This window comes from Dipodomys ordii, unplaced genomic scaffold, assembly GCF_000151885.1.
Source record: "Dipodomys ordii isolate 6190 unplaced genomic scaffold, Dord_2.0 Scaffold271, whole genome shotgun sequence".
Taxonomy (NCBI): domain Eukaryota; kingdom Metazoa; phylum Chordata; class Mammalia; order Rodentia; family Heteromyidae; genus Dipodomys; species Dipodomys ordii.
Window position 1 is genome coordinate 275062 of NW_012267487.1, and position 12667 is coordinate 287728.

The 12667-nt window shown below is 44.8% G+C and overlaps 1 protein-coding gene across 9 annotated transcripts in view; it reads right to left on the bottom strand.

The window, feature by feature from the left end:
* Pax8 (paired box 8) overlaps positions 1-11288 on the bottom strand; it is a 58161-nt gene extending 46873 nt beyond the window's left edge. For 8 of the 9 annotated variants that reach the window (XM_013036338.1, XM_013036337.1, XM_013036331.1 and 5 more), the window contains exons 1-3: positions 11201-11288; positions 10738-10845; positions 9491-9607 (exon numbers count right to left, since the gene is read on the bottom strand). In XM_013036338.1, the coding sequence (XP_012891792.1) occupies positions 9491-9607; positions 10738-10762 (142 nt within the window). In that variant the 5' untranslated portion in view covers positions 10763-10845; positions 11201-11288. The remainder of the gene's footprint in view (positions 1-9490; positions 9608-10737; positions 10846-11200) is intronic. The other variant, XM_013036332.1, reaches the window with a different exon arrangement.
* Between the last annotated feature and the right edge of the window lie 1379 nt (positions 11289-12667).

The window sequence follows — 12667 nt, forward strand, 5'->3', positions numbered from 1 at the left end:
TCCCCAGCACCACATAAGCAAAAAGAAAAAAGCCGGAAGTGGTGCTATGGCTCAAGTGGTAGAGCGCTAGCCTTGAGCTGAAGAGCTGAGGGACAGCGGCCAGGCCCAGAGTTCAGGCCCCACGACCGGACCCAAAAAAAAAAAAAAACCTTTACAACTTTTCAGATGTATGCAGAACCTGTCTGGCTCGGAACTCAAGTAGCTGTAGTCTAGAAGGTAAGAACCACAGAGATGAACACACCTCAGCAAAGTAGACTTCCAAACAGCCTAAAAAATGTAGGCATAGGAGGCCTTGGGGAATTGAAGAAAGGAAAACTGGAAGTCTTTGAGGATGGTGACATAGGAGCTAGGTTGGCTGAGTATAGTTAGGATGTGGGGTTCAAATGCTTCACATCTTGAGGCAGGACTGATGCATCCCACTGGATTGACAAAGTAAATGGCTCCTTAAGTCAGGTAGATATGAACAGATGAATGGGGTTGAAAGCCAGGTGTAGCTAACCCTAAAGAACAGTCCATTTCATCAGTGCCAATGCAGGGGGATAAGTTCCCTGGCCTCAAGACAGGCACCATCCATGTGGGCAAATTGAGGAACACTGGCAAAGCAATCAGTAGAAGGTTGTACATAATTGTGGCTACACTACAGTACAGAAAGTAAATACTTTATAGCTAATAGGGCTCAACCAGCCAGGCCCTAAGGAAGACAGAATCTCAGAACAGAAGGACATGTCAACAACAAGGAGGTGGGAGGCTTAGAGAGGAAAAGCCCTACAAAGTTTGCAAACTATGATGGCACAGGAATTGAGCACTGGAAGTCTCCAGCAAGCATTTAGGTTTGGCAGAAGTGGGCATGTCTCCACAATACTGGCACCTACAGCACTGTGGCCTTTTGCTTTGAGCTTCCAGGCTACACTAGATGGATCCCTAGCCTAGACTATCATGGAGCTAATTTCACATAGTTTCATAGGCTGCCTTTCTGGAGTAATGTTCAAGGCCTTTAGAAGACTTTAGAAGGCCAGATGAGGTTTATCTACCAGTGGTGATGATGTGGTAGCATGGCTATTCAAGATGACTGCTGATACTCCCTGGTGGACGAGCAGCTCTATATCCACCCTTGAATTGTCAATGCTCATTCTAGTCCTGTCCTTGAATGGTTTACTCTGCTTATTCCCCTCTCAGAGACTGTGTGTCTGTTCTCTTTAAATGGAATAATGGATTTTGTCAAATCCCAATCATTTACTTTCTCTCTCCTGACCATAAATGGTGTTCTATATGTGGCAGGTAGCCTCCATGAGGACTTGTTAAAGCTGAGTTAGATTCTAGCTGCTTCCTAGCTTGCCTCCAGTACTAACATCCTTCTGCCTCCTTGCTCCCACTTCAATGTCATAGCAAGACACCTGACCAGATACACCCCAGTAAGAGTATCAGGAATTCATCCCATTGCCATCAGCTCCATTTTGGCACAGGAACATGGACCAGTCTCAGTGATGGAATCAAAGAGCACAACATAGCTCATGTCAAGGGTTGGTGCTTCACTACTCAGACCTTTAGATGTCAGTAGATTTGCCATCATGCCAAAGCTGTATTACTATTACACCAAATAGGAAACCATAAAAAAGTAAGTGGGAAAGGTGAAATTTTAAAAAATGCAGGATAAAACAGAAAATGGTGGATTTTAATATTTTAAGTCAATATGGAATTTATGTTGATTGAAAGCAGGGTCCTAGCCAGGTGCCTAGGGCTCTCACGCCTGTAATTCTAACTACTCAAAAGTTAAGATCTGAGAATCCTGGTTTGAATACAGCCTGGAAAAGAAAATCGGTGAGACTCTTATCTTCAATGTCCCCCCTTGAGAAAAATTATCCCCCACACCAAAAAAAGAGCTGGAGCTGTGGTTCAAGTGATAGGAGTGCAAGCTTTGAGCTGAAAATGCTCAGAGACCATGCCCAGGCCCTGAGTTCTTGCCCCAGGATCATTACCAAAAACCAAACCAAACCAAACCAAAAAACAGAAAAAAAACAAGCTAAAGGAAACCACCCAAGTCCGGAGTTCAAACCCCAATAACAGAAAACAAACAAACAAAAAGCAAAACAAGTTACTAAGAGAGGTGTTTTTTTTGTCTCTGGCATCTTAACTGTGTACAAAGAATCAGGGCAGACTCATATGAGCTCTGTTTGCTCTCAGACAAATTCATAATACTAACTCCCTGAGTGTTCTGATTCTAACATAAAGTCCATAGACAGATTGTTCCATTATATGCCTAATGCTCCCCCTACTATTGGGTTTTCTGGGAAACTGAAATGGAAATCCTTTCCTAGATGGGACTACCTAACAGCCAACAGTGGCTGAGGGAAGCTTGGCCAACTTTCCCAGGTATTACTTTATTTATTTATTTATTTGTGCTGGTACTAGGAATTGAACTCAGGTCCTCAGCTCTCTTGCTAAGCTTTCTTATTCGTGGCTGGCCAGTCTGGAATTTTGCTGTCTGATTGGAAATGGAATCTTTCAGACTTTTTTACCAGAGATAGCTTTGAACCTCCATCCTCCAGGTCCTCAGCTTTCTGAATAGCTAGGATTACAGGTTTGAGCCACCAGCACCCAGCCCATTTATCCTCTCCTTTTCACCTCAATACATGATGTGCCTATTGTTTTGGCTATGTGGAAGTCTGTCCCACATTTTCAGAGAAACGAAGTTTCAAGTTGGGTTTCAAATTACCCATTTGAAGTTTCACAGAAAGTACTAAGACAAGAGAGCATTGGAAATGTGCCCTGAAGACCTCCCTCCCTGGTTATCAGTGTATCTGGCAGAAAACAATTTCTTGACTAGCTGCTCTTTGCCCAGTGAAAACACCACTTTTACTTACATTGCTTTCTAGAAGCTCTACAACATCCTTCTAGTTTACACAGATTTAGAAATCAAGCTCAGAGAGACAACTGACTTGTATAAGGTCACTCCAGAAGAAAACAACAAGGTCTGGGTTAAGAACAAAGCCTCAAGGCTTATCTTCCTCCTGCTGCTGGCAAAGCAGGCACTTTGGTGAAAGGTGGCTGCCACAGTGCACTGGCTTTACACTCATTCAAAAGTCCCTCACCCTCTTGACATCTCACGGCCCCTGAGCTTATCCCCCAAAATAATAGTTTTACTGTTTTTCTAGAAACACTGGGGAATTAAAAAAAATGCAACTCACACAGAGAGTTAGTCCCCTGGTGTGTGCAAACACACAATTCACATGATGACACAGATTAAGCCATTTCCCTCTTAGATGCATCACCCAGTCAGTATCCAGACCTTTCTGCCGTGCTGACCTGAGAGTGGCATTATGTCTCAGCAGACTAATTAGCACTAACTACCCAGGTCACTCTAAGGCCACTTAGGAAAATGAATGGAAAAGACAAAAACACTGACCACTGCAGCCAAATACAAGAAGAAAAAAATACAATCAAAAGAAGAAAGGGAAGAAGTGCTTCTTCTTTCTTAGCCAAAGATAGGTTTTTATCTGAGAAATACAAGCTGCTCAAGTACAACCCAGCTACTGTCCACCTGAAACAATAAAATTATTAAGAAGGTCCTCCTTACAAACATGTTTACAAACTGAACCTGTCTAAAGGATCAACGGAGCAAAAGTCTTGTTGTTGTTTTTTTATTGTCAAGGTAATGTACAGAGGGGTTACAGTTATATAAGTAAGGTAGTGAGTACATTTCTTTGGTTTTGAACCCTTCAGTTAGAGGGACTCAGAGGAGACTGCAGAGGGAATGAAGCTAAGTGTAGGAGCCACCCATCCAGTGACTCTACCACTTCTGGCTGTGTTGCATGGAGAAAGGGCTGTCCAGTGCTAGTCCCTGGCATGGTGGGCAGGTCTGGTGACTGCAAAGTTATTTCTGCCACAAATACTCATTCATCCCTAAAATGGACCCAGACTAGTGTGGGTCTTAAATTGCCAAGGTAGAGAACTAAGCCTCCTATAGACCTTCAAGCTTTTGGGGTGCTAAGGATGGCTGTTTTCTCTGGTGTAAGCAGAAACACTATAGTCCTGTGGGTTTTTAAAAAGTCTTTCTCCTTCTTTCTCCCTACAGTGACTTTGAGGAGAGATATCATGATAGTAGTACATCATCCATTTCACAGCTGGGAAGACGGAGGATCATACTGAAATAGTGTTTATGATAATTAATTGCTAGAGAGCTGAGGACATGGATGTGGAAAGGAGCTCATAGAAGACCTTAAAGGTTTCTACTAGTGCAGGCACTTAGGGTTCTGGCTGAGTATTCACTGTGTTTGCAGATGTGGATCATTGTTCTACTGGTAGGACTAGGAGTTGCTGATGAAACTTTGGGTGGGTAGGAGTAGTGGGCAGGAAAATGGAGTCAGATCTATCTCTCTGAGCATTAGTTTTCTACTTGTTCTATAAAAACATCAATAGCAATAGCTTCAGGGCAGAATTATGGGAATTAAATGAGATGATGTATATATCTGCCCTGAGCACAGCACCATACTTGTAACAGTCCTCAGCGACAATAATTGTAGCTTCCATTTATTGAAAGCTTGCTAAGTGAGTGTCAGCTTGGCTCTTGTGGACAGATTCTCTTTCTTTGGATATAAAAGTAGCATTAGATGGTCAGGAGTGACTACAAGGCTTGCTATGAGGAGCCCTAGAAATACTTGATATCTCATATGACATTTGAGGCTATTCGCGGGGTGCGGGGGATCTTCAGAAATAAACAGAAAAATGGCCTAAGTAACCCTGAGGAGCCTTGAACTTTCTTACCTTTGACCTTGAACAAAACTCAGTAAAGGTATGTTTCTACCCAGACCCATTCTGTGGAACGCCAAGGTGAAGCCCAAACTCAGTAACATGAATTACATGTTTAAATAGAAAATTTCTCAGGAAGATCCTTTTCTGGCCAGTAGCTTGAATGACCGACATTTGCTTATCATGTGGCTGTGGAGGGGTCTGGAGCAGGTTGGTAACCCAAATAGGCCCGTCAGACTAACTCTGGACTTGATAAAAATAGCCATCAATCCGCAAGATCTACTTGAAAGTCTGTCATTACTGTAGATAAGTGTGCAGTTAATTTCTGTTCACCCATCCTGTTCCAGAGACCATTTCAGGGCTATTCACCATAGGCTGGATTGTTTTCTGTACTTTCCCCCAAAAAACAGCCTCCAAACACCCCTGGTAGAAGCAAGCATTTCACCTATTTCCTTTTCAAAACAACCTAGGCTAAGGTCTACAATTTGAGTCCTCTCCTTCAAAGGACAGAGTGGGGGGCATATTCTTCTCATGTACAGTGCACCCTCAGCTTCTAGCTCTGAAAGAAGTGAGGACTGATGGGGAACCAGTGTCTCAGCCTATACCTAAGTCTCAACTTAAAAACAGAAACTATCTGTATCTCATAGGGGACTCACTCTGTTCCTCCCTCCCTTCCCTCTCTTCCTCCCACTTTCCTCTCTCTCTCCCTCTGCTCCTCTTTCACTGTCTTCCAAAAGGAAGCTGCTTCTTTTATCTTTTGGCTTCTTCTGTACTCAGAACAACAGAGCTCAAAGCTTCTTAGCTTGAGAACTCAGCACCTCTTGGATTGATAAATAGAGCACCTTGAAAATGGTTAGAACTAAAGACAGATCAACTGTGGCAAGAGAAAGTAAACATATCCATGCACCAGTCAACCCCAGCAAGCTCCTCATTGAGATTACAAAGCAGTTCCTGCCAGAGCCAGTGAGGATGCTCCAATATGCTGGAGAGGACCAAAACTACAAAGGAGCCTTCTCTGCCTCAGTGAGTTGTGCCCCAGAAAACTGGAGTCATCTGGCAATCTTTTGGGGGATGTGGTTTGGATGTTCCTAAGAATGGTAGATTCTGTCTGTTTGTGTGTACACCCATCAATTTTATGTTTGGAAATGTACCAAGAGAAGTGGGGGGCCCATTTCATTTATTTCTGCTGGGGGTGGGAGACTTCAGGTGAAACTTACCAGTGAAAGAATTGGAACTTTTCACAAAATAGAATGTACTAATGACATAATTTGATACAAGTATTTGAGGGACATTTCCTATGGAAAAATATAATTTCTACACTACCCTCCCCAAACACACACAGATTGTTTTTATGAGAACCAATTAATAAATGCTAATTCATTCAGGCATATCTCCACTAAATTACTGTTTCATTTAATTGCAGGGGAATTTTCCATTACTAAACTCTCCCTTGCTGATTTTTTGCATTATTTATATTTTTTCAGTTTTGGTAGTAGTGAGGTTGGTATGTGATATTATCTGCTGTTTGTGCGTCTTAAATTTCTTTTTCATTTAAAATGTTTCCTCATTCTTTCAGCTCCGAGTAATCTGGGAGAAACATCATTATAAGCAGACAATATTTTATATATAAATGATTGAAAAGGCACTAGCTGAAATTAATCGAACTGAAGTGAATCTTGCATAATTATGTTCTTCTAATGTCTGTGTGTGTGTGTGTGTGTGTGTGTGTGTGTATCTTTACTTTGGGTTTACTCACAAATATATTCTCCTGTCAGTAAGTCACAAGTGTGAATATGAATAGACTGCATAGGGACTAGAGATGAAGAGTACAGGGGCTTTCATAAAATTAAAACAGTAACATGCCAATATCTTGGTAAGTACTTAGAGCACGATGACTATTTTCTTACTTCCTTTCTTTGGACCCTCAAATCAAAACTTTGATAGTCAGATACCTAATCTCCTGACCAACTGACTCTCAAAGATTCTACCTTTTTATGCATAGAAAAGTAAGAGTCTAGGGTGGAAGAAAAGGTGAATAGGTGTCTATGATAAAGAATTTGTGTTCAAAAGAATATATTTTGAAGATGGGATTTCAATTTTCTTATATTGAAGAGCAAAGATTTCATACACCTGGCTGCCTTCCTTTCTGAGATTAGCACTTTCATTTTATTCTCAAGCACCTTCCTATCTTTTTTGCTTTGCTATTACCTCATATTCACTTTCTTTCTTTCTCTCTTTATTCTTCATTTCTCATAGAATTTTTAAAAATTGTCCTAGAGTCTGTAAATTATTAAACTGTTTACTCCAAGGTTTAGTTATGAGATGGCATGTCACCATAAGTAAAGTTTCACCTTTATACTGACCCCATCAATAATTACAGAACAAGAATGGTCTAGTAAATCTTTCTATTAACGATTACAAAAATAATTTCATTTATTCTGAGCATTCTATTGATTCTACATTTCTACATGTAAAATTTCACTGCCTTTTACATTTTGTAAATTAATTATCAAGTAGAGGGACTCAATCCAAAATGAAGTTGGCATATAAAGAGCTTGTGAATTTATTCATGAGAAAATGTACATTCTCCCCAAAATGTACTTTTCATTAAAATTAGAGATTTGGGGCCATAAATAGAAAGTTTTAAATTTATTAATAGGTTTGAACCAGAATATTTCTTAATAATTGAAGTTCCATGAGATTGGTTTTTGTTTTGTTTATTTTACTTCCCTTTGTCCTTTTCAGAAAAATTAGTCGTTTTTTTATATAGACTGAAAAAATTAATTAACTTTCCTTCCAGCCCAAAATGGCCCGAGATAAATGCTTCCAATAGACATCAAAAAAGTGTCAATTAGAAATAATTACTTCTTATCAATCAGTGGGGCAATTAAAGTGACAAAGCTTGAAAAGATACTTATCTTAAAACTAATTCACAAAGTAACTAAATTATCTCCTAATTAACTTGCATTGAGCAGGGTGGGAGGATAGACCGTCTTGAAACAAAGATGAATTGAGGAACCCCAATACCTCTTTATGTTCCTCAATACTATGTCTCCTCTCCCAAAAGACATTGTTTTAAATCAGGCAAGAAACCTGGAAAAGAAACAAATCTTTCCTGAGATATATTTATTCCCCTTTCCTCCAAGTCTAAAACCAGGAGGACTGACAGGAGCTTTAGTTTCCTGATCTCTGATCAGGAACTAAGTGGTATTCTTTCTCCTTGATCTTACATTTCATCTTTGACTTTTTTCGTAAGTTATTATGAGGATTGCAAATTATTTCTTATAAAATTTGATGACAACTGGCTTGCTTTTATAGAATTCTTTCTCATTGACATATTTACTCACATTTTAATATGTATGTGGCATTTATTTATTTTTATGAACTTTTGAAACAAAATATTTTTTTCTGCTGTAGCAAATTTTGTTCCCTGATGCAACAAAAAATCCCGAGGATTTTACCCAACATTTAGCTCTGACTAGCCGGCCGGCACCAGAATAATTTGCTAGCACCATTTCCTCGGAACAAAGCTTTGTAGTTCTGCAAGCAAAATTAGCTGAGGGTGAGCCTCGGTAACCTGGGGGGCAGAAGCGTGCAGGAAACTTTTCTAGGGTGTCTCAGGTTTTTAGAAATGGTGTGCTTGGCCGGCCTCGATGTCGCGAAAAGCCAAGCCGCTGCTCACACTCAGGAGTCTAGAGAAAACTTCGATGAGAGCTCTCTACATACAGATAAACTTAGAAAAGAAGGTGCGGGCGGGAGGGGTGCTAAAAACGAAGAGAGAGAGAGAGAAAAAGGGCTCATATAAACAAGAAGTATCAGCTTATGAATTGAGTTTTAAATATAGGCAAAAGTGCCTATATTTAGCTCGACCTATAGAGAGAGTCGGAAAGAATTTGGGGACACTTAAACAGAGACATTTAAAGCAATTTTTCCTTTTTTTTTTAAAGCACTAAATTAAACGAATGTAGGCTCCCTCCCTCCCCCCCAACCCCCACCTTGTTTGTTTGGAGAGTTAAGAAGTCACTTTGATACCCGCCCCCCCCTCTGCCCTCGCCAAAAAATACCTGGTCGGGCCAGAGGAAGATGGCTCCCTCTTCCAATCCCCCCAGTGATTTGCATCTGAGCTAATGGGAAATCCGAGTCTCATCTTGAGATCTTTGTCGATAAAAAAATAAAGTAAAAATAAATCGTGCCTTTTGTCTTTCCTTCTTGGATTCCCATTAATTCTAATGAGTGTTTCTAGAATGAAAATAAGAAGCGATTTTTTTTTTAAAGTCAACCGGAGAGGCTGTGATTGCTTTATTTTCCCCTGCAGCGTCGGGGAGGGGCGGGGGAAGGTCTCCCACAACCCGGTAAATTCAAAGACCTTGAGCACCCATTCCTCCAAACATCGCCCAAAGGTCGTGGGGGTAAACAGCGAAACTCTCAAAACAAAAACAAAACAAAACAAAACAAAAAAACTCCCCAAACCCGGCGGAAGTGAATGGGAGCAGCCTGGGATGGCATTGGGCACACGCGCTAGGCCTGGGAGACCGTCCTGATCCCCAAGACAAGGGCGACGTCGGGTATTGTACCTTGCTTTGGCTTAAAGATTAAAGGATTTACACCTTTTTCTGGCTTTAGAAAGTGGTGTGAGGAGAACGCCTGGCTTCTGCGAGCAGCCGGGTAACGTATGCCAGGCATCTCTGCCTAGTCCCCGGCCTCACTAGCCCTGCGTCTGCGTGAAGGGTCTTAGCTCTCTAACCTGGCAGCCCCAGAAACTGCCCCAGGTCCGCAGAGGGTGGCTGGCACGGTTCTGGTCCCTTTCTCAGAAGGCAGCTGGAGCAACGGAGAAAGCATCCTGCTGGCTCCATCTGCGGATCTAGAACGAACCAAGAGGAGAAACCTTTCGGCGCCCCTGGAGGTTACCGGTGCCCCTCCTAGAGGAGCCTTGGCGCTCCGACCCGGCACTGCGCAGCACAACCTGACCTCCCGGCGCTCTCGGCTAAATAGAGATCTCAGCCAGCGCCGCCCCGGCTCCGGCTCTCCTTATTATAACAAATGTCCCGTTTGCGGAACAGGACTTCCTATTCGCCGAGAATATTGATTTCCTTTCACTTCACCGGCCCAAATCGATAGCGATGAGCCCTGGCCCCATAAATCGCCTTCCTCGAGGCCGGCCGTCCTCCATCCATCACCGCGGGCCGAATCGCGCCTCCTTTGGCTGTCCGCACAGGATGCGCGTCAGAGCGGCCGTGCCCACCAGTTCCCGACCCTGGGGGACTCGTTCCCGGTACAGACCCCGCCTGGCCTGGGTCCGGAGCCCCGGGAGCCTGCACGGTAGTCGTGAAGCACAAGCGCTTTGAAGGCCCTAGGCCCCGGGCGCAGGTGTGGAGGTGGATTCGGATGCGCTAGCAGTTCAGTCCTCGCCCGCAGACACCCCGCAGGAGACGCTCGGCGTCTGCCCGGTGAAGGGCAAGAGAATCCCGGAACACCAGAGTATGCCACTGGCTCCCAGACCCTCGGCCATAGGCTCCTTTCTCGAGGGCATGAGAGATGCGCAGAGCTCACAGTCCTGTTAGGGGATTCACAGGAAGAATCCTGAGATGGGAGCGCAGAGGTCGCGGGGCAAGGGAGCTACAAGCCCAGCACCCAGGCGGCCACGGATCTGAGAACGCGAAGGATGTTCACCGTAACCTGTCGTGCAAGACGGAGCACAAAGTACAACCCCCGGTGACCCCACAGAGAACCCCTCACCGATCCATGTAGTCCGCAGAAACCAAAGCTTGGGGAGGGAGGCTCAGTCAGGTGGAGGGGGACCCGGAAAACAGCCAGGCGGCCCCAGCGGAGAGTTAGGCCCAAGGCGCCCCAAGCTGCGTCCCCAACAAGGTTGTCTCGCTAGCCGGGAGCTGAAGCTCCCGAGCCCTATGGACCCCTATGGACCCGAGCGCACGCACCGACGCTCCACGGCGCCGCCGGGGCTCGTGGGTCCTGGCTCGGCCGCATCCTTACCCGATCTGATGGAGTTGTGAGGCATCGCCAGGGAGTCGCGCTCAGCGTGCAGAGCACTTGGGGCTTTTTTACTCAGGTTCGGCCGCACTACGTCGCTATGCCGCTGCCCTGCACAGACCCAAGGAAGGGGCATGAGACTCAAGTCCTTTAACCTTAGACCATCTACCCAAACCCTGTCCCTTAGACTTCGATCGATCGCGTGCCAAGATTCGGGGAGGGTGAGGGGAAAGTAAGGCCAATCTCAGTCAGGCCTAACTCACTTATCAGTCCGGAGGATCCGGGATTGGAAGCACAGAGGAAGCCGGGGACTCCAGTCCCGGTATCCTCTCCCTCCACTCTCCCAGCCTTCACCTATTTGACTTGGAAAGGAAAGGGTTGCCAGACTTCCCTGCACCCTCTCATTTCTTGAATTCCCACTTTTTTCCCAGCCATCTAGTTCCTTTCTAACCCCTGGGTGGCATACCTGGCCGGCCGGACACAGGCCTTCACTGCCTAGGTCCACCTGAGAGGGTGCCCTGGGCCGGGTGTCTCTCCTCTTTCTGAAGTTTGTTCCCATCCACTCGGCATCTCCGACCGGTTTTATCCCGCCAAGGCCCTGGGAGATGGGTCTGGTGAGCCTCTCAGGCCGCCGATTGGCTGGCTGGGTGCAGGGGGGTGCGGGAAGGGGAGGATTTTGCAAGGGGGACATGGCTGAGTGGACCCAGGAGTTAGAAACATTTGCTGGAGCTTCTGTTTCCAGCGGAGGGAAGAGAAGAAGGTAGCTGAGCCCTAACTCAGCCGTCCTGGAAATGCTGGAGGAGTGGGAGATAAAGGCCTAAGGTCTGAGGATGAGGCTCTCTGGAGCCTCTTGGGGTCGCTGACCACCAGAATAAGCAACATAGCTCCTCTATGACATCCATGTCTCTCAGCAATCCCCTGATCTGCTCACGAGAACAAACCTTCATTTTTTAGGAAGGAACTTCTGTTTTGAAGCCCAGTTCTTTCAGTGGAAGCATGCTAAGAGGATGCTCCCAACTTCTTCCAGGGCAGGCCCTTGCCCTTGAAATTGTTTTCTCTGGTCATATCCCAAACCATTGAAATTCCTCTTTGTGCAGGCAAACATGTACAGCCACCTATCCTCTTCCTTGTTCCTTGAAAATTTTGAAGTTGGAAGAAAAGTTTGAGAGAAGAGCAGTGAGGGATTGCATTTCACCTCATCCTAGAAGGGCTTTAGAATTGACAGGTCTGTGTTGTCCTGTGGCCTTGGCTCTTGGAGCCAACATTTCTCATTGTGGGGTTTAGGTGAGGGTAAGAAGGTGTTCTTTAGGTAGATTGGAGAAGCTCTTTTCTCTGTGGAGGAGGGATTATGGGTATAGGGAAGAGTGTGAGCATGTGGAAGCAAATGTCCTGAAGTACTTATAAATCAATCCAGTAAGGCCCTGGCAGTACCCTAACCTCAGGCCAGATCTCTGGATTTAGGATTACTGCAGAGAAACAGCCTTAAAGGCTTCTGAGGGGCTGTGTTGCCTTGAGGGGCTGCTGAAGCATAGAGAGGCTAAGCTATTAGATGGAGAAGAAAGCAAGTGGAGAGGCCTAAGACAGGGTCCTTCCCTTCCTTTCCCTTCCCTCCCCTTCTCCCTCCCCTCCCCTCCCCCCTCTTCCCTCTCCTCCCTTTGGCTCCCCTCTTCTCCCATCGCCTCCCTTTGCCTCCCCTCTCCTCCTTTCCCCTCCCCTCTACCCTTCTTGCCTCTCCTCTCTCTGTCTCTCTGTCTCTGTCTGTCTGTTTGTCTGTCTCTCTGGCAGTAATTGTTTCATGAAAAGAATATATATGGTACTGAATGGAGCCTCCCCATTTGTAAAGGTCTTCAAGTAAAATCAAGTGGTACTTTAGTATTTTAAATGTTTCTCCAAAATTGTTGTAAACTGCTGTGGTTTTGAAAGATTCAGATTC